Below are 22323 nucleotides of genomic sequence, written 5' to 3'. Positions count from 1 at the left end.
AATCTTTATTATGTACAGCTTACTTATAAAAATATAATAAATTAAACATGTCACTTTCAAAAGCTTTCTTATTTGTGGTGCTGGCCTTCCTTTGTTTTTCTATGCATTTTTTAAAAAATGCTCCAATGATCTTTGGTTTGGAGCTTCTTTGGGTTTTTTTGGTTGTTTTTTAAGCCTTGGAAAGAACTACACTATCCTATTCCTTGTTCCACCTACAAACTCCTTTATCCCCATTGCAAGGAGGAAGAACCAAAGCTCTTTGCATAGCTTAACAAAACAGATTCCCTCTTTGTCCATTTCAAAAAGTTTATCTTACTCTACATCTTAAGTCTTGTCACCTCCCAGTAAGTAGGCTTGCTCATCCATCTTGGTGGAGTCTTAGTTGGTCACTGCATTCATCAAAGTTCTTCAGTTCTCAAGGTTTATTTATTTAGTCTTTTGTCTCCAACTATAAAGATCTGAACTGACTTAGAATTTTATCTGGATAATCTTGCTGCATTCTATTCATTAGCTTAGACTTTATAATAGTATTAGTCTCCATAACTTTAATCTTCACTTTAAAATTATTTGTTATTTGATAAGAATTTTTTCCAGAAATATATAAAGATTTTTCTAATTTTTTATTAACTAAATTACAAGAATATGTTTGAAATAAATTCATAAACCAGGATCATCGTTTTGCTAGTATACATAAGAGGTAGACAGTGTCAGTGGCTTTTCCATTAACTCCTCCCCTACCAACTGTTTGACTCAGAAAAAAAACTTCATTGGAGCCACTAAATTCCACTTCTCCCATTTTCCACCCTTACTTTCCTTAGATCTTTGCCTCTCTAGCACTGCCTCAAGGTTGGTGATAATCAAGTTTAGATTTGATAGTATTTAACCATAACACTCTCCTAAACAGCAGCTCTGGGCTGAAATGATTGGTCCAGGCTCCCACAGCCCAAAGCACAGTCTGCACCTCTAGTCTGCAGCTCCTACCTGCTTCTCCACCTCCTAAACAAATAAGCCTTCAGAATTTAAGAATTCTGAGCCCCCCTACCCCACCCTAGAAATATTTTTGCATATATTTTGTATTTAATGTTCTGTGTTTGTATTTTTTCTCCAAAATTAATCTTAAGCTCTTTTTGTTTGGGTCTTTGTTTTCCCGGTGCCTAGCCCAGAGACTGGGTCCTAGTAGTTGGTCACCATTCCATCTTTCCCATTTAAAACAGACATGTAACTATTTTTAAACTTCAGCTACTCAATACCTTCTGTGTCTCCTATGCTAGGAGGCGGGGGCGGGGGTACAAGCAGTGATCACTAACATATAGGTTACATAGATGCTCCTGTTTGGTTCCCACAACAGCTAAAAGAGAATGACTCGTCAAAAATCACTCATTCTCTGAGGCTAGATTTGAACTCTGATCTTCCTGACACCAAGTGCAGTGCTCTCTCCATTATACCCTGGCTACCTATAGAAAACAGCAATTCTTGCCCATATGTGGCTTACCTTCACCTGTATCTATAATTAATGAGTGTGAGAAAACATAAACATATACAAATTAGATAACGGTAGCATTTATAAAATACATTACATGTTATCTCATTCGATCCATGCAATATCCAGTGGAAGCTAGATGCTGTTGTTGTCTTCATTTTACAGATAGAGAAACTGAGTCTGGGAGAAATTAAGTGACATAACTAGTATGGTTCTGAGGCAGGATTCAAACTCTGCTCATCCTGACTTCAAGTCCAGCACTCTGCACTGCAGCTCCTAGCTCTCCCCAAGCTAGTTTACAGGGGAGCACCCTAGCAGCTGGGTGAGAGGCAGGAGAATCAGGAAAGGCTTCAAACTGAAGATAGGGCCTGAGCTGCATCTTAAAAAGAAGAGAGGAACATGGAGGTTGAAATAAAGGGGTGAAAGCAAAAGATTCTGAAAATACTCCTTAAGACTTGTATCTTTGAAAATTCACTGGTCTTTTCTTGCCAGAAATAAAGTCAAATGGCCTAAATTTGTTACATATAGTACATAAGGATTTTACTAAAACGTAGGCTGAGAAATCTTGTTGAGCACATAGTGTAGTGAGTTTTTTCCTTCATTCATTATGGAGGATTTTAGTTATGTGACTCAATGAAGTTTTCAGGTATAAAATCTCCATTGAATTTTAACTTATTCTTTAGGGGAATAAACCTAGGCAGAAATGTTTGTTCTCACTTCTCAGCTCATTCCCAGAGAATTTGTTGTCTGACAAAGAGATAACAATGGCATTGCTGACTGAATGTATCCCCTTCCACTCAACCAACCTACAGAGTCTCCTCTTCCCAATGGATTGTTGAGACTATACTCTGACCCTTTAGGGAATATCCTTCCTTCCTCTCAGGCAGTTGTTGCACTGTTCCTCATACAGGCTTGCCTCTCATCCCTGCTACTTGGAGAAGGGATGGGAGAGGAGAAAGATAAAAGAAGAGCAAAGTTAAATCATCTGAGATCCAGTGTAGTAACAATTCCTGCTTTTATAGCCCGCAGGCAGAAGAAAGGTCAGGAGACCTAGTTTGGAAGCAGGTTCTCAACCAGATGGGATCCCTTGTCTAGATTTCATGCTCCAAAGGGAATACAGAATAAAAATAAACTAGGAATTAATACTTTTGTCTGATCCTTGTGGGAATGAGTCATAAAACAACTAAGACTACTATAGTCCAGGAAGAGGTTTTTTCCTAGATAAATTCCAGCTTTTTTTATTTTTTTATTTTTAGGATTTTGCAAGGCAAATGGGGTTAAGTGGCTTCTCCAAGGCCACACAGCTAGGTAATTATTAAGTGTCTGAGGCCGGATTTGAACTCAGGTACTCCTGACTCCAGGGCCAGTGCTCTATCCACTGCCACCTAGCCGCCCCAATTCCAGCATTTTTAATAAACCTCATGAAGTAGGTTTTCAGGCCTGGGAATGAAGTGAAAGAAGGAAAGAAAGAACATTTGTCAAATGAATGAATCGGCATTTCTTAAATACATATTCTAAACTTTAGGAATATGAATAGAATAATTATTGCCTCAGATCTTGAGGAGATCATACTCTTGGATTGGTAGGGAAGACACATTCAAGAAAGTTCAAGGTGGTCACCTTGGTAGCCCACAGGGTACCACTTAGGACAGGGAAGCATGGTCCAAGGTCTTTAGGATGCATTGGGAAACCAGGTGATAGGACCCCAGGCTTTCTAGGTAGGACAGGGAAAGAAGATCTGGTACGCTTTCAGAAATTCTGCCTTAGCTGAGCCATGTGAGCAGGGGCCAGCAACCAAGGACAGGGTGACTCCCCTTGGAGCAAGGTGCCCAGGGACACACAAAGAGCTACAGGTTGAATTGAAAGTGGCAGATGTGGTAATACATCGATTGATATCTCATTTAGCCATCCCAGCTTTTCTAGATGATTCACAGTATAATTGTGAAAGTCATGGAGGAGAGCAAAAGATGATACTTAAATATTCTAGATGTGGAAAGTTCAGAAAGTGACCTTTTTATAGAGTTCCAGACCCCCAAACTCATTGGGTAGGCAGCTTCTGCCACAGGGCACTTGGAATGTGGCCTATGCAGGATTCTCCCATGTTCCTCAACACTAGATAGGATTAACCTTATCTTTCTTGTAACACAAAACCTACCTTTTTCCCCCCCCTCCTGTAGATTCTTTGTGGGAAAGAGATTCCTCGTTGGGTCAATCGACTTGCCTACTTCAGCTCCTGTATACCATTCCTCCAAAGCTGCCTTCCCAAGGAGTGGCTCACTCCTGCAGCCCTTCAGTCTAGTGTCAGCCAGGAGCTCCAGGATGAGCTGGAGGAAGCGGAGGATGCAGCCGCAGCAGCCGTCATGTCAAGTGCTTCAGCAGGGTCCAGACCTGGGCGCCACACTAAACTATAAATTTCTCCAAAGTAACCCATTCAGAACTTTGTCTGGCAGTTGAATTTCACTAGAGAGCAGCAAGAAGAGAGCAAACTTCTTTTTTGGACATTCCTTTTGTATGCAACAATAGCTCTTCCCCAAATCCCGTTTTTTCAGCTCAGGATTATATTTGTAATTTCAAAGAATCACCTGACAAAAGAGGGAGGACTCTGTGTGAAGCCATCCTCTGGTTTTTTTTACCCACTTGTAAATTTGGATTTACTTCTGTTTTATACAAGATCTGTTGAGTTATGTTTACAGTATTTTATATTGCTGTTTACAAATCTTGCATGGACCCCTGCCGCCATGAAAGAAGAAAACCTTAATGTCTTCATAAATTAGGCAGGTCAATTTTCTACACTTCCAACTGCTGCCAGAGCTGTGGCATAAACAGCAGAATACCAAGTACATGAGCAGGTTCTTACAGTTATGGTCACCATCACCTGCTTAAGAATTGTGGTTTTAAAAAAAAAGCATCAGAAAACAAGGAACCCATGCGAGCTGGGCTTGAGAGGAGAGTGTCCATCAGTAAGCCATGGCTGGTGTTGGAGGGGCAGGGGCCAGGGTGGGAAGAACAATTCCTGGGAAGTGCTTACGGCTCTCTATGGCCCCTACCCCCTCCCAAGGGGGCACTCTGCCCTGTGCACCAGGAAAGAGCTGGGCATGCTTGGGGCCTGGTCCCACATTCATGGCTTAAGAATTTCTTAAGGGTTGATTATTTTGCCAGTAACTGCACACATGTGATGAAAGCTCAATTTTATTTTAATGCAGTCACTTATTAAACTGCAAAAGTGTTTGTTTTTCCTTAAACCTACTCATTTGAAATCCTGTCCACTTCAGATAGTGCTTAAGCAAAAGATTGGGGAATGCCTTGAGGGATGTCCTGAATGTCAGCAGTTTTAGTTTGCCATCCAGATTCCTACAACTATTGAGGCTGTTAATTCTTTGGGTTTACATGGTCCAGAGTAGTAAAGTATCTGTTGGACTTCAGCTATTTTCAGGATATCTCTACCATATCAGAAAGACAGGCCGTGACATGGGGCAACCTAAACATGGATCACTTGGTCCAGCCCCTCTCACAGCCATGTGCTGCCTTTGGTCATTTATGCGTGAATTATGTGCACAACCATTTCATCTCACAAGTAAATGGCCATCATACTCTCATAGACATTTTTTGTTGACAGCTTATTAATGTGTTTCCATTGGCTACATTTATTTTTTTCAGCGACATTCAATACTCATTTTTTTGGTCTTTTTGTAATCTCTAAAATGTCTATTTATGTAAATCCATCCACTTAAGAACCAAATTGTGACAACAGATAAAAAGCACATGGTGTCACAGAAAATATGTAATCTCCTGAAGGTGCCTGTGCCCAGGAATCTGAAGTCCTAGTTTGGCCCTCCTCTGTAAAAATCATTCTTTACATGTAATATTAACTTTTTCTGCCTTAACAATGAATTCCTGCAATAAAATTGGATGAAATTTATAACAGTTCAAGGCAGTGACTTAAACTTCATAAATATTGTTGGTTTTTAAGTGGTTTAACCTTTATTTAAGCTGCTGCCCTGTGTTAAATATGTGGAGCACTAAGTAAACTGCAATTTTCACTTTTCCATATTCTGATTTTGATTGTTTTTATTACTTTTCACAGAACTTTGTCATGGGGAGAGATCACTCATTGGTTTTAAGGATAAGTCTTAGGGAAAGGCAAAGCACATAACTTAATTTGTCCTTTGACCTGTTCAATTTCCCGGAAAGAAAACCCTTGTTAAAAAAATTACTCTCACTTCTGGAATGGGAGAGGCCCTTAGTCTATAAAGGGTTCTTCACAAATGTAATAAAAAGAGGGACAGATAACTTTCCAGTAAATTTTTCAGAGTCTGAAAATGACTTAAAATAAGACACTAATAGCCACACTGTTATTATTTATAAAAGGAGAAAAATTCTTATAACCAAAACCTGCATCATTTAGAAGTAGGGGTTTTTTTTGGAATTATGCATTTTTTTTAATCCATTTAGATATTCATAGTTTAATTCGAGCTGCTGACAAATCTAAAGGAGTAATTATTAGACAGTTTCCTGGTAAATGACCGAAACAATTCATCAGTACTTATCAGACTCTAATCCACAATAAAAATGTACAGTATGCTTTTTTAATTTTTTATAATTTTTTTTAACTGTGGCATTTGAAGATTAAATTCATTCTTGAAGGCCCTAGTAAAAATGAACAGTGGTCTTAGCTTATCAGTATGTAGGATGAGAATATAAAATTTTGTACAAAGGAGATTCTTGACAACTTGCTTAGATAGTTACTGCCTCAGGTCAGGAAATAAATATTATGACTTCAGAAAAGTTATGACTGGGGTCAGATCATTCTCTTCAGAGAATCCTGGCCTTTAATGGATAAATTAATATTTTTGTCCTTGCTACTTAAACTCTAAAAAATCTTTTAAATTTGAATAGTGCAAGGATGTATTTGGCAAGGACTTACTTTTCATTTAGGGAAGAAAACAACTAATCACTTCTTAAAGGTAGGTGCAAGTTTTATGAATAACTCATTCACAAGTATAGTGTTCAGGTGATATTAATGTGTTGGTTTTCCCATTTGTTTTAAATGTATTCATTTCTCTAAATCCTCTGAAAATGCCATCTGCTCTAGAAGGTTTGCTCCTTGTGGACTCTTAGAAGGTGATGGTGCTGTACCTGTGATCATGTGCTCTAAACCTGGACTCCACTTGATGCCTCAAAACCTGCCATCTGTTGCTCTGACTCATAGCAATAGTTCAAGTTGCCCTTCACCAGCATTTTTAGAGAGCAGGGAATTGTGGTTCTAATTAATGGACAGCATTGTGTGTTCAAGACAGCTTCTAACTCCCAAAGGAGTTAGACTCTCTCAGTGGCTTCTTTCTGTCCTAATATGGGTCTAAACACATTCACTGTTTGAAGGTTCTTATCTGATTGCCTTCTTTTTCCCATTTCTTCAGTTTCTGTAAGATACTTTGTACTTTTGATATTTACTGTGTTTTCTTTAAATGACAAAGTCATCTTTATTTGATTGTGTATTCTGTTTGATGAGCTCCTCTTTTTCTCTTCTTCCTCTCCCCAAAGGCATCCCATCATACTGTAGTTTCCATTTTTCTTTAATATGGTCTTATTTTGTGCAACTGGATTCTTTCAATTTAGATGTCTAATCAGAATCAGTGCACATTGATTTTCACTGTTTCAAAGGTGTCAAAGTGGCTGAAGAATCTTCATATACCTAAAGAGAAATTTTGTGAACTTGTATACAAGTTTACTGTCACTCATAGTATTTATATAAAAGAAATGCAGAGAATCTTGACTTTTGCTACCTTAACATGGCAGTAAGCTATCGTGTTACATCAATTTATTAAAAAAAATACTTTTTTAAGAAATGTTTTATAGTGCTTTCTGGCTTCTGCGAGGGTAAGGGGGGATGCCATGTTGAGGATGGGTGGAATTTTATTTGCCTGAATTTCTAAATATAATTCCTAAATGATGTCTTAAATTCAGAATGCCATTTTAAACTCTACCAATGTCATTAGCTTTCCTTGGGCATTGTTCCTTGTTCTACTTTATTGTGGCTTGGTGGCCCGGGAGGCGATCAGGCACCTGAGAAGGTGACTGGTGACCCTCCAGCCATCCCACACTCTTCTGCTCTCCCTCCCACTTTCACCAAGAGAAGCGTTGCTGGGCACAACTGGGGACATTTGTTGCTACAGAGGTTTTTTTACTTAACTTCAACAGAATAATATTTCCTTTGCTCTTTTTTCCTTTTGATTTTTGAAGCCCTATGACTATTTTTCATCCCCACAGCTGGCAGCCTTTCAATAGTGAGTGAAGCACTTGTTGCATTAAAGTAAGTTTGCTTTTAATGTGCTAATTGGTTCCAGAGCATATACACTCAGTCCCAACCCACAAGATAGAAGTTTATCATTTGTGCAATAGCTTTGAAAGGAGTTCTCTTGCCTTGAAGCTTTGCCTTCAAAACTGAGAGCAATACAATAATAAGAAACAAACTTTAATGTACTAAATAAGACCCAAGTTCTTAGGTTTTTTTTTCTTTTTAATTTAGTTTTTCCCCCCAGACACATGTAAAAACAATTTTTAACATTCATTATTAAAACTTTTTGAGTCCCATATTCTCTCCCTTCCTCCTGCCCCCACCCTCCTCCATGAGAAAGCAAGCAATTTCATATAGGTTATAAATGTGTAGTCATGAAGAACTTTGCTATATTAGTCATATTGTGAAAGAAAACATAGACCTCCCCCTTCCAAAGAAAAGTCTGCTTCAATCTGTATTCAGACATCAGCACCTCTTTCTCTAGGGATAGACAGCATTCTTCATCAAAAGTCCTTCAGAGTTATCTAGGTTCATTGTATTGCTGAGAAAAACTAGATTATTCCCAGCTGATCATCCTACGTTATTGCTGTTTCTTTGTATAGAGTACATTTCATTTTGCATCAACTCATGTAAGTCTTTGCAGGTTCATTATTTCTTATAGTAGAATATCATTCCATTATAATCACAGATCACAATTTGCTCTCCTGTTCCCCCCAGCTAGTGGGCATCCCAATAATTTCCAATTCCTTGCCACTAGAAAGAGTTGCTATAAACATCTTTGTACATATAGATGTTTTTTTTTCTTTTCAGCCATCAAACCTAAGATCGCATCAGAGACTGCCAGTGTAAATAGGAGGGAAACTAAGAGCAATATAAGATTCCTGAATATGTTAAGTCACACAATATTGACTAATTCTGTAAGGCTTGATAGGATTGGACTTTTTTTTTTGTTTTGGTCCAGATTGGTTCCATCAATCTTACATTTAAGGGTTTATGTAAAAACACCAGTAAGTTTTTAGGTATATTTTCAAATCACAGAATCTTAGAAATAAAGTAGAAGCCAAGTAACTACTGACTGAACAAAAGCCCTCTCTGCTCCGTGCTCAGTGGAGTGATAGTGTCTAAATTTTGTTCATAGGTTGAATTCTGAGTTAAAGAAATGTTATGGTGCAAATGGGGCGGGGGGGGGGGGCTGGAAGGGAGGGGCAGCAATTTTGCTTTTCATATCTGGATTTATACTCCACACTCCTATGACTTACTGCAGCACTGACATTAGGTGTCAGAAAAGGCATTGCCCATTGAGGTTAAAAGTCTACTTTTACCTGTTAATTATCTTGGACCATAGTTGGACACTTATTATGTCTTATAAAATAATCTCAAAAAATCTAAACTGAATCCCATCATTCATCCTTAGGGAAAATGGGAGGATTATAGCAACCACGGCAGTAGCTCAGAAGCTTAGAATTAAATATTTTCTGGATGTTGTTTCCATCTTATGATGAAATATTTTTCATTTGTGACATGAGCTTCTTAATCTTAATTCATTGTTACCATTCACTTAAAAAGTCCACTTTGTGCAAAAATACACTGCTCAGCAATAGGAATACCAAATTCACAACCTGGGAGATTGAATAAACCTCAGGTATCCCTAAGAGCCAATATAGTAAGTGTAACCTAGGATTGCTTCTTTGGGAAGGGGGCGTCTAAGTTAGGCCTTGAAGAGAGAGGGAGGCATTTTAACAGCTATTGATGACAAGGACTCTTATAAAAATCTTGAAAAAAAACACAGGAGAATGGGGTACGGAGAATTGTCCCATTTTGCTGCAGCATGTAGTATGCAAAAGAGTAGAGTGAAGTACACTAAGGCAGAAAAAGGTAAGTTTGAGCTTTGATCATAAAGGGAATTTCAGGGTAATAAGTTTTTATTTTGGTGAGCCATGAGGAGTCACCGGAGGGTCTTGAAATGACATGGATCAAAAGCAAATATGGTCTAATGAAAAATAACTTCCTTGAAGATTTGTGGTAATGCTTTAGAAGCTCATTCCAGCAGTTTTGTGAAGTGATAAAACTCAAATAGAGAAGGAACAGACTGGAGGTGAAAAGAATACAATAATATGCAATCTTAAAATAATAGAAGAGAATAATACTAATGAACCTTTACATAGAAGTGTTTATTTGCAACGAAGAGGTAAAGACAACTAGAATAGAAGAGTTGCATTAAATTCCTTTAAACTAGTGAATTCAGAATGACTGCTCTCCAAAAATCACACTGTAAGACAGGGAACTCCCAACTTACTATATTTGGAGGCTGCATAAGCAGTGTGAATAAGTTGAAAAACTAGTTGACAAATATTTGCTCTAACAAAGGCAAAGTGATTAGATATATATATTTACATAATATTTATCTAACCTCAAAGAGGTTAGTGTGATAATTAGACTCAAGTATATAAATATGAAAGTATAAAGTAAGTATAAGTATGTATAAAGATGCTTTACAATGCCAAGTATAGGAGTGCTTGTGGGGGAAAGGGGTTTCCACTGCAGATATTGGTTCAAGTTTAGCTTTTGTGGGACTTGGATCATGCCTATTGTCTAAGAAAGTAAATTTAAAGTTTGATTGGTAGAGACCTCATTAAAATATAATATAGTAGACATTAAGCAGGCATGGGGGGGGGACTTCAGATAAGACAAAGTCTATGCCCTCAGAAAGTTTACAGTCAAGTAGCCAACATGAATAAATACTACAAAATAAATTCATTAGGGAAATATGGCATCTTAGGAGAAAAGCCCTTAATGACCATGGAGATTGGGAGAGGTTTCCTGAAGGTGACATTTCCATAGGTTGGGTTATACTAATTTATAAAGGGATTTGAATAAAGCAGTAGGTGACCACTTTTATGTCATTTATTATTTTTTAGTTTAAAGATTTTTTCTTTTTTTTTTTTTTAGGTTTTTTGTAAGGCAAACGGGGTTAAGTGGCTTGCCCAAGGCCAACAGCTAGGTAATTATTACGCGTCTGAGACCATATTTGAACCCAGGTACTCCTGACTCCAGGGCCGGTGATTTATCCACTATGCCACTTAGCCGCCCCTGTTTTTTAGTTTAATATTTCTTTCTACTAACATGTAAAGATTGATTTTTTGTAAGATTTTTGAATTCCTCATTTTTCTGCCTCCTTTCCATGATAGTGAGTAATCTGATAGAGGTTAAGGTTATTGTGGAAATGGCCTAAAGGATGGATAAGAAAGGGACAGAAAAAGAAGCAGGAAGGAAACTTTCTATCCTAATGTAGTAACAGTTCAAATCTGGCCTCAGACACTGTAATTACCTAGCTGTGTAGCCTTGGGCAAGTCACTTAACCCTATTTGCCTTGCAAAAACCTAAAAAAAAAGTAATGTAACTAGAGAGGGGGGCACATGTACTAAAATGGTGGTCGTGGGAATAGAGAGGAGGGGAATGATGTAGTATCAACAAGATCCAAAAACTGGAGAGGTGAGGAAGCAGGAAGCCTCATGGACCATTCCAAAGCTTTGGACTTGGGAGACTAAGTGAATAATACCAAAAATGTTAAAGGCTCAGATTTAGAGGAAAACATAATGAGCTCAGTTTTGGTCGTGTGTTTTAAGTTACTGGTGAGAAATCCAAATGGAAATATGATGTAGGAAATTAAAGATGTGCTTGTGGAACTCAGGAGTTCAGTATGGAAAGAAAGATTTGGGAATCATAGATAAATGTTTAAGTGAAAAAGACATTTATTAAGCACATGAGGCACATCTGGCACTGTGTTAGAAGCTATGCAAATGAATAAGATAAACAAGGGAATAGTATAAAAAGAAAAGATAGTCCAAGACAGACCCTTGGGAGAAACTACTTTGTGTTCAGGGAAACAGGATAAGGAGCCAACAGAGGCAACAGACCACAGGAAAGAGGAGAAGAAACAGAAGATTGTAGTGTGCAAAGCCAAATGGGAAGGGAATCCCTCCAAGGAACTACTCAGTAGCCAAAAGATACAAACCACTGAATTTGGTAATTTGGAGGCTATTATAGCAGTTTCAGTAAAGAAAAGGAATAAATTGTAGCCTGGGAAGGAATGAGGAGAATCAGTAGTAAAAAAAACAGACATCAGGGGCAGCTAGGTGGTACAGTGGATAGAGCACCAGCCCTGGAGTCAGGAGTACCTGGGTTCAAATCTGGTCTCAGACACTTAATAATTACCTAGCTGTGTGGCCTTGGGCAAGCCACTTAACTCCTTTTGCCTTGCAAAAAAAAAACCTAAAAAAAAAACACATCAAATATACACTTGGAGAAATGGGACAAATGAATGGGCTAGGAAGGCCTACCAATGTCGAATAATATTAAACGTGAATTTTTGCATGGGAAGGAATCTCATTGCCTGAAAGAAACTCTTCCCTTAGGACAACTTCTTTTCCTAAATAATGATTAACTACACTAGTCAGTACATGAAACAAGGGCAAATTCTAATAAGTTGCGATGGATTTTATCCAGTGTGTGTTTTATCATTTGTCCTCAGTCTTCATTCTCCCTTTAATAATTCCTATTAATGCTTTTATTGAAGCATTTTTAATATGCATTTGTGCCATTAAAATGTTATTCCTGATAAGTGAAGCAGCTTACATTTGAATCTGAATTGTAACTCTTTCTGGTACATATTTCACTTCTGCCTTTTGATCTTCAGGTGAGATTACTGCAGTTTACCCAGGGTTATCCATGCAAGATCTCAGGCTTTACTGGTACAGAAGAGCCTCATTTGCTTCAGTGTGTCTCAGCATGGACTCAAATTTATATCATCCTTTCTTCTTGCAAAGTCCTTTGTTATATGCATTTTCTATCCTTATTAAATCATTTTAAAGTAAAGTTTAGAATGTTAAATGTACGTAAAAAGCTGTTTCTCTCTTGGAATCCTCACAGTGTGAGAGGCTTTCAAAAAGTACCAGTAAGCTTCAAACTTAGCTACTGATGATGGTTTTGTAGTCTACCAGTGACTTTGATTTGGCTTTTGTCTGAGTTGTGGTCATTAGTGAGTTCCCTTTCACCCAAAAAGGAATGCTTAATTATAGATAGCCTTCATGTAATGATTTTGGAAATATTTTTATTTCTTGTTCAAAAACTATCTTAACTTAAACTATTTTGATTCCTAGAGCAAATCTGTTCTGAAAAGACTGTTTGTTTCTTCAAAGCCTAGGTATTCTTGTAGAAGTTTCCTTAAGAAGAATTTGAAAAAAATGACAACTTGAGAACCTGAGCTTCCAGACAGTTTTTCTTTGACCAACCTGTTAACAGAAATATTTGTGAAATGGAATTGTTGAACTTAAAATTTTCAGACATACAACCACATTTTTTAGAGTTTGAGAAACCAGTTAGTACTTAAATATTTCTTACTTTTGCAGGGGGGGATTGTAAATTCATAAAATTGAACTTCAAAGAGTCAGAAGATATGGGCTCCTATGACCTTGGCCAAGTCACTTTAATTCTCTATCCTTTAGTTTCCATAGCTGTAAGCTCCAGTCTTCACTGGTAGAGGGAGTTCCTCAGCAATCCCCCCTCCCAAAAAAAATTGGGTTAAGAATAATATAATTCGTGCAGCTAGGTAGCACAATGGATAGAGCACCAGCCCTAGAGTCAGGAGGTCCTGAGTTCAAATCTAGCCTCAGATTTAATTGCCTAGCTGTATGATTTTAGGCTGTGGGACTTAATTATCAGTGTTTGTCCTCTTTCATTCATTCTAGGAATTGCAGAACCAAGTGGTTTAGATCCTTTCCAGGCTTGATTTTGATCTAGCTTGAAGGGCAGATTCATAGCAAGTAAGGAGCTGCAGACTATTACTGCTAGGTCTTTGCAGGAGAACTATCTCTTCAGTCTGAGGAAGTTTTCTGAGAAAGATATCTGAGTAACCTGCCTTCCAGACCCTGTGTTTTGGGTCATTTCCCTTTGAGACACAGCTTCAAATCTGGAAGTTTTACCACCCTGTGTAGAACAAGGCTTAGGTGAACTGTTGTGATTGTGAACCAGATTTAATTTAATTTGCCTTCTAATGATGCCTAGGTTGATAATAGGACTTCTGTTGATTGCCTAAAAATGCATATTTGTTTCAGAAAGCAGTTTAACATCCATGAAAGTGCTGCATAACTCACTTGTAATGCAATCTTCTCTTTTCCTCCTATCAAGTTCTGTACCCAACTGCCTGTACCAGGACACCTTCCACATCTGTGTTATAGTATATTGGAGTCAGGCTTCAGGTTCATGTCCAGGCTTCGCCACTTACTTACTAGTTGTGTGACCTCAGACAAGTCACTCTCTGAGTCTAGGCTCGTCTCAACACTAGGAGAACAGCTCTTGGAATCCTCCAGAAAAGTCATCCAGATGCCACCTCCTAGAGTGTCTGTAACCCTGGGTTCTCAAAGGCTTGGGCAACAGAATATAAACCATAGCAGGTCCTCGGGTGCTTGAAAAGCACAGAACAGACTGGGCTTTTGCCAAAGTTCTTAGGGGGCAACTAGGTGAACAGAGCACCGGCCCTGGAGTCAGGAGGGACCTGAGTGCAAATCCAGCCTCAGACACTTAATAATTGCCTAGCTGTGTAACCTTGGGCAAATCACTTAACCCCACTGCCTTGCAAGAATTAAAAAAAAAAGTTCTTAATTAACTCTCTTAGGTAAAAAAAGGGAGCCATCTGTACCTGACCCTTGTTCCTTTTGTCCTAATGGTTTTCAAAAGGTACCATGTTAACTTAAACCTAGGAATTTCAGTAGAGATGAAAAAGACTGCTTGGGTCTTTGGTAAGGGATTGAATATGCTTCTGTTTTCTTATTTCCTCTATACTGAACATTTAGATAATTTGTGGGATTGAACTATTGTAGTTAAAATGGTTGGTCATAAAGGGAAACCTTTGATTTCTCAGGCAAGAAAACTCATTCTCCCAGGTCATAATCTTCTCATATCATAGATCCCACTTGATAGTCTGGCAAAGTCTACACCTTCCCCCTAGGAATAATGGTTTTGAATGTGTAAAATAGATAGGATTACATTGAGGATTACAAAGGAAAACAAAGTTCGGGGCCCCTGAAATCTGGGCACAGACTGTAAATCCCATCTTAAAGAGGGAGGGAGAAGAAATAGTACTCATGAAGAGACTACTCTTTGCAAGGTTCTGTCCAAAGTGCCTTCCAAATAGCATTTCATTTGCTCCTACCAGCTATCCTGAGAAGTAGGTGCTCCTATCTCCATTTTACATTTGAGGAAACTGAATCAGACAGGTTATGTGATATGCTCATAGTCATTTAACTAATTAGGGTCTGAGACTGGATTTGAATGCAGGTCTTCCTGACCCCACCCTAGTGTTGAAACCCGTGTCTTAGAAAGTTGCCTTCTCATTGTGAAGCATCTTCCCCAGGGTCTCATAGATTTTAGAGTCAAGACTTAAAGCCAAGTCTTCCTGACTTACATTTTTTGTTTATTTATTTTTGGGGAGCTAATGGGACTTTGAGGCTCACCTTCAAATCTGGAAGTTTTACCACCCTGCATAGAGCAAGGCTTAGGTGAACTGTTGTGATTGTGGACCAGATTTAATTTAATCTGCCCTCTAATGAAGCCTAGCAAGCTAATGGGGTTAGGTGACTTGCCCAAGGTCATGTAGCTAGGTAATTATTAAGTGTCTGAGGTCACATTTGAACTCAGGTCCAAGACTCCAGGACATTATCCACTGTACCACCTAACTGCCCCATCTTCTGACTTTTAAGATTGATTCTCTTAAAGCTAAACTCAAATCTAAAGAAAATTAGAGATTAGAGAAAGACCACAACCATTTCATACTACTTTGGGAAAGCAAGTTCTATGAACTATAGGGAGTCATGGAACAGCACAGTACATTGGAAAAAGATTGGGTGGTCAGAGGACCTGGGCAAGTATTGGTTACACCTGCACAAGCTTAGCCAAGTCACCTCTCTAGACCTAATTCCTTGTTTGAAAAGGCAGAATTGGACAAGAGGGACCTGCATAGTCCCTTCAACTGTGAATGTGTGTGACTTCTGAGGATCAGCCTTGCTAAGTTTGGAGAGGGGCTTCTTAGGGGCCTCAGGCAATCTTGTCCAACCCATACTTGAAAATAAATACCTCGATAAAATAGTCCTGCTCACTGAATGAGAATTTCTAACAGTGATGGGTGAGCCCACTCACCTAGACTAATGAAGTAGACCCTGGTAAAGCCCAAAACCTTTAGGTCACCCTGTAAGAAAGATCTGCAGTAACTCTTGAAGCCGCTTTCCTGCCAATGGAAAGATTGACCAATTTCCCAAGGTGCCCTTGTCCTTTACCTTACTTGAATCAGCATTAGTCCTGAACTTCAACCTACATCCCCTGGTCTGAGCTCCCTATCCTTTCCCCTAACTCTGTTTGACTTGGAGAAAAACCTCTAAAATGCCCACCTTATGTCATTCATTTTGAGTGCCTAACTCCATCCACAATCCCAAAGGACTGTCCTGTCCCTGATCACCTTTCCCTGATGTGAATCTCAACACCTGCTCCCACAGTGGGTTTTATCTGATGGTGTTCTTCCTTACAGCCAGACCAGTTTTCTTGTAAGAAGCCTCAAATATCCAGGGCTATGACTCAGCAATCACACCTACCTCACCTTCCTCCCAAGGACTGGATGGGAAAGTCCAGTGCTTCAGGACTTGCCCTCCTCCCCAGTACTAGGGCCGTGACTAAGGGTCCCACATCCAAGCAGGTGGTCTTTGGGCATTCCCCCCCAGCACCACAGATGGTAGATATGGGAGATTGCCCCCTTTTCCTTTTCCTGTCCTTTGGGATCTTGTTCAGTCATTTTAGTCACATTGAACTCTTTGACTCCATTTGGAGTTTTTTTGGCAAAGATGCTAAAGTGATTTACCGTTTCCTTCTCCAGCTCATTTTATAAATGAGAAACTTATTAGTTATCAGTTTAATGACTTGCCCAGGGTCACGTAGCCAGTAAGTGTCCGAGGCTGGATTTGAACTGGAGAATTCCTGACTTCAGACTAATTCTATTCACTGTACTGCCTAGCTGCCCTCCCCAATCTTAGCAAACCTGTATTTAGACAGAAGGGAACTCCTGAGGAAGCCCAATTTTTCCCTCAGTTGAAAATCCTCCTCTCAGCAACTCCCATTCTATTCTCTGTGACCCAACACAAAAAATCTTAATATTTAGTTTTATCAAGACCTCATTCATTTTTCATTTTTCAAGCTGGCTCTCTCTCTTACAGAAAACAGGTTGAGCATTTGATGCAGCTTATAGAAAGGAGAGAAAGGTGTGAGTATGACAGCATAGTTTAGAAATGGCTCAAAAAAGTTCACTTTTCACAGTCCAATGTTCCCAGGGCTAGAATCGGATCAGTGGTAGAGAGTGTGCTGTCTTTGGTGAAAACATCAATATTGTAAATTACAGAAAATGGTGCCCATCATCACAATAAGGCCGGTATGATGGTTTTAATTTAAAGTCCTAGCACCAGAACCAACCTGGGGCAAACTAACGGTTCTTTCTTGGGCACAGCATCCTAAGAATGTCCACCTATGTTCATTACACAAGTCACAGGTTTTCTAGGAATTTTCTGCTTTGGTAGGTCTTATTGGCCCCCAGAGACCTATGGCAGGCTTCAGGCTATAGTGATGCAGATCCTAGACTGTGCTAAAAGCTGACTTTTCCACTTGGTTTTATTTTTTCTAGAAGCCTACTTTTAGGCCTCACTCTATATACAGGTTGGTAGTACTATTTTAATTCACAGAATAGAAATTTAGGAAGGTGAAAGTCTGAAAATAAACTAAAAACTTTCAAGAGGGGGAACTTGATTTTCTGAGGAGTTTCCTTCTTTCCACTCATTCCCTTCCATTGGGAAAAAAATATTTTGAGAAATTGGTTTTAGATTTGCGATAATCAGAGAGCTTGCTGGAGGCATTCAAAAACAACCTCAAGGAAGAAGTGGCCACCTGTAGGATGAGATGGTAGGCATGGAGATCAACCTAAGCAAAGACTTGGAGACTGGAGACAGGAATGAGAGTGGCAACAACTAAGTCCAGTTTGACTGGATTGGGAAGTATGTAAAGAGAAGTTGTAGCTAACGCTGGGGAAGTGAGCCCGATGGTGGAGGGCCACTATTTGTGGGCAGTGAGAAGTAGAGGATTGACAAGCTCTGAGTGGTATCTTAGGAAGTTTGCTGTGGTCCATGAGAGACTGAAGACAGGTCGACCAGATAAGGGGCTGTCTCTGTCAGGGTGAGAGATGACGAAGGGCTCAATACAGTGGGAGGTTGTGGACAAAAGAGAGATGGTGAGGATAGAGTTGACCAGTATTGACCAGTATAGAAAGTAGGGGAGGATACTGAGGAAGAGGCAACAAGCAAAAAGAGAATTCAAGTTTCAAATGTGAGGGTCTAGGACAGAAATAGGGATATTGATAAAATCCAGTGTAGCCAGTTAAAAAGTTTAATAGTCCTAGAGTCCTCAAACAGGATGACATTGGCCACAATGCTAGTGGCCAATAACTTGGGAGAAGACATAGAAGACAAGAGAGGATGAAGTTAATCAAGCAGGCTGTCTGTGTGATAAATTAGATCCCAATGGTAAAACCCTTACATGACATCTGCAGAGTAACCATTTTTTACCTATATTATATAATTACCTAACCATTGCCTGATGATTGAATGGCAGCCAGCTTCATCTAAAAATAGTATAATTTGGAAAAACACCTTCCCCACCTCTTTAGATTTGGGGTTCATGGGTCATGACTTAAGGTACCTCCCTCCTCCCCAGTATAAAGATATATTCTGCTGTTTAGCAGACATCCTTTGAAAATATTTTTAATTTGTCATCTTTTGATATTATGACACCTATAATTTCCCAGTCCCTTCTCCTGCCCTACCCAGAAAGCCAACCTTTATGTTAACAGAATTTTTACTGAGTCATTTGGTAAATGGGACAAAACAGAGCAGGTCAGAGAGAGTCAGTAATCAAGTACCAATTACAAACTTTCATTGCAAGGAAGAGTGTGCAGATCAGGATTTCTCCGCCTTGGTGTGTTGGAAGCAGATTATATTGACAATCATAAAAGGGAAGAAAGGGGAAAGGTGGGTCATAATATTATGGGAGAGATTGGAGTTGCCAAATAAAGACTGAGAGGCCATGAATAGTGAATGAATTCACTATAGGTCCTTGGGATTTAAAACTGCTCAGGATTTATTATAGAAGATGAGATTAAAAACTTTTCTCCTCCTAGAAAAACAGCAGGCACTTTGAAGACCAAAGTAAATAAGGCTTGGCAAGGCTCATGTGAGGGAGAAAGGATAGACAACTATAAGAGCTGGCTTAGTCCAGCCATGGCATAGAGGTCCATGTTTCTCCAGCAGGGCCTAGGTCAGAAGCACATGGCCTAAGAAAGAGAGAGATAGTCATCCTTGCAAAGAGGAAGTAGGTTCAAAAAAGAGAGAGGAGACCAGCGCTTCGCTTCTGTACTTGAATGCACTTCTATCGTGGGTTGGACAGAGGATGGTGCTTGGGGAGTGGTCCAGCACCTGGCTCAGGTGTTCTTCCATAGGCAAGCTACATACTGGTCCTTCCTGTCGCAGGATATATGACCCTTAAGTCCATCATGTTATTTTCTGTCATGCCAGCATAAGCTTGACCCATCAATTCCAGGTACCTGGAATCCCAAAGCTGGGGATTGGAAATGAGGAAACAGTACAAATTTTATATTTAACAATGGAACAACAACAGTATGAAGGATTACAAAATTTGTTTCTAATTACAAATCTCTCAGGTTCTTAATTCTCTGCATCAATAAGTTTTCAGGGTTTGCCTGGTTTTCTTAGAATGAGCGCACTGCTGAAGGACTATACAATAATTACAGCAAGTTTGAGGAGTCTTGACCACCCAAGTATATACAACACAGGGGTCCTCAAATCCTATGGGAATGATTAAGTTGATTGTATAGTCTTTGGGGGTTTTTTGTTGGGTTTTTTTTTTGCAAGGCAGTGGGATTAAGTGATTTGCCCAAGGTTACACAACTAGGTAATTATTAGCGTCTGAGGTCAGATTTGAACTCAGGTGGTCCTGACTTCAGGGCTGGTGCTCTATCTACTGTGCTACCTATTGTATAGTTTTTTTTTTTTAGGTTTTTGCAAGGCAAATGGGGTTAAGTGGCTTGCCCAAGGCCACACAGCTAGGTAATTATTAAGTGTCTGAGACCGGATTTGAACCCAGGTACTCCTGACTCCAAGGCCAGTGCTTTATCCACTACGCCCCTGCTGTATAGTCTTGAGGGTAATTTATTGTTTTGTTTAGGTGCAGAACAGGTTGTATACATTTTTCTGATTTGCTTCAGTAACAGAGAGATTAACAGATTATTCCAGACTGCTGCATTCTCTCAGATTCCCAGGCCAGTGTCTGCCTATGAAAAAGGAACTCTGAGAAATCCAAACTAATAGTATATTCTACCTATCATTTCAATCAATATGAAAATCAATTCTTTCCATACTTATATTGGGGAGTGAGAGAAAAAAAGTCCCACAAAGCTAACCCCAAGCATATCAAAAAAGCCAATGTTCTCAGCAGTTTTCCATGCCTGCAGTTCCCCATCTCTGGGAAAAAGGAAAGGTCTTGTCATATCTTTTCTTTGTGGCTAATCTTGATAGCAATTTTACAACACTACACAGAATTGTTTTATTGTAATTTATTACCATTGCCACAATAAGTAAAGACACTTTTGGTTTTAACTCTTTATTATGTGTGTCCTTTTTCTCATATGAAATCCCTTGATCCATATAAGCTGAGTGACCTTGGGAAAATCACACAAATAGTTAGAAATCCCCCACCACAACTCTACTATGCCTTCATGCCAGATTTGTAGTCTGTCTTTTAAGCACTAATCAGCAAATTGATCCTCCTCTTTATGATATATTTAAAATCTCCCCAAATCTCTAGATGATGGTGGTAGTAGTATTGGTGGTTGTTAAAGGAGCAAAAAAAAAGGCAGTTTCCCATGGCTTTGAAATTCGTACAAATTTTCCATTGAAGGGCTATCACATGAGGAGAGTTGGACTTATACTGCTTGACCCCAGAGGGCAAAATTAAGAACTGGTAAATGGAAGTTGGTGGGAAGAAAACATAGATGAAGTGGGCATTGTGCTTAGCAGTGAAGGTGCAAAGAAGGTTCGAATGGGAAAGACAGCATATAAATAACTAGCTGCATACAAAAATATTTACACATGAGAGGGAATCAGAGAGGGAAGAACTATCCAAAAGTGGAGCTTTCTCAAATAGCTGTGAATTTTCCCTCAATAATTAGTCCTTTAAAAAAATTAGCCATTTGTTAGGTATGTTGGAGGGGACATTGCTATCCAGCAACAAGTAGAATTCTATAACCTCTGAGTAAGTCCTTTCCAATTCCGAAATCCTGTGATCTATAATAAAAATACCAATAGTGGTAATAATTAACACTTATATAGTGTCTATTATGTGACCGGCACTAAGTTGTACAAATATTGTATCATTTAAACCTCACAAGTGAGGTAGATGCCATTATTATGCCCATTTTATAGTTAAAGAAACTGAAGCAAAGACCTAATGCAGCTAATTATATGTCAGAGGATGGTCTCCCTGACTCTATATTCATTGTGCCACCTTAGTTGCCCCTCTTTAACAGCACCCCTCCTTACAATGAGGAATTTTGTCTACTAAAAACAATGGGTCTCTGCAACCTAGAAAAGAGATGGATGGAGGTTCTGGTTTTTAGATATCAAAATGATGCCACTGGTGAAAAACTCAGATTACCACCATGCCTTCTGATTCGGATCTTCCACCAACCCAAATGAGGATGCTTCATCTTTAGCCACTGTCCTCTCCCCAAAGCCTACCTGTCTAAAATACAAAAAGAAATTTCCCCAAGCTCCCAACAAAAGGAAGGAATGAGAGGGTGCCTGGACCAACCATCTCTTCATTTCTCACTAGGCTATTCAGGCCTTCATTTCTTGCTGTTGGGTACCTCCCTCCTACCTCCTCCTCCCCCACCCCATGGGTATTTTATGGATCCTGGGGTTATAGACTTAAGACTAGAAGAAACCTGAGATACCATCTTCACAACATAGTCCAGCCCTTTGATTTTACAGGTGAGGAAACTGAGGCCCAGAAACATTAAATAGCTCACTCAAGATCCCATAGGTGACCCTGAAGAGCTGAATTTTAAACCTAAGAGGTTTGAATCCAAATCCAAGATAAGTTCTAACAGCAATGTTTTCTAGATTCTGCCAATATCATCTTTCCCCACATGAATCACCCAAAGTGGGTAGGAGTCCTCTATTATGACAAGTCTTGGGATGTTCTCTGCCACGTCTTGGATACCTGCCCTGAGAAAGACAACACAGACTTCTTTCTCTTGCCACTGGGTTGACACATATGTGCCTCAGCACCCTTTATTAGGGAGTCAGCCACTGCCATGATTCTTTTCTTCCTTCTTCCTTCATATAATTATATGATCTCTCACCTGAAAAACACCTTTGAATATTCA

The 22323-nt window shown here is 39.3% G+C and overlaps 1 protein-coding gene and 1 long non-coding RNA gene across 3 annotated transcripts in view; both read left to right on the top strand.

Moving 5' to 3' along the window:
• The window catches only part of DESI2 (desumoylating isopeptidase 2), a 39754-nt gene extending 34226 nt beyond the window's left edge, over positions 1-5528 (top strand). For both annotated transcript variants that reach the window (XM_074222858.1, XM_074222859.1), the window contains one exon: positions 3658-5528. In XM_074222858.1, the coding sequence (XP_074078959.1) occupies positions 3658-3891 (234 nt within the window). In that variant the 3' untranslated portion in view covers positions 3892-5528. The remainder of the gene's footprint in view (positions 1-3657) is intronic.
• A 3451-nt stretch (positions 5529-8979) lies between these two features.
• Positions 8980-22323, top strand: part of LOC141513235 (uncharacterized) — a 39725-nt gene continuing 26381 nt past the window's right edge. The window contains exon 1 of the long non-coding RNA XR_012475744.1: positions 8980-22323. This exon is cut by the window's right edge and continues 19036 nt beyond it. This is a non-coding gene — a long non-coding RNA (uncharacterized LOC141513235).

This window comes from Macrotis lagotis, chromosome 2, assembly GCF_037893015.1.
Source record: "Macrotis lagotis isolate mMagLag1 chromosome 2, bilby.v1.9.chrom.fasta, whole genome shotgun sequence".
Lineage (NCBI taxonomy): Eukaryota > Metazoa > Chordata > Mammalia > Peramelemorphia > Peramelidae > Macrotis > Macrotis lagotis.
This window is presented reverse-complemented; position numbering and strand designations above follow the sequence as displayed.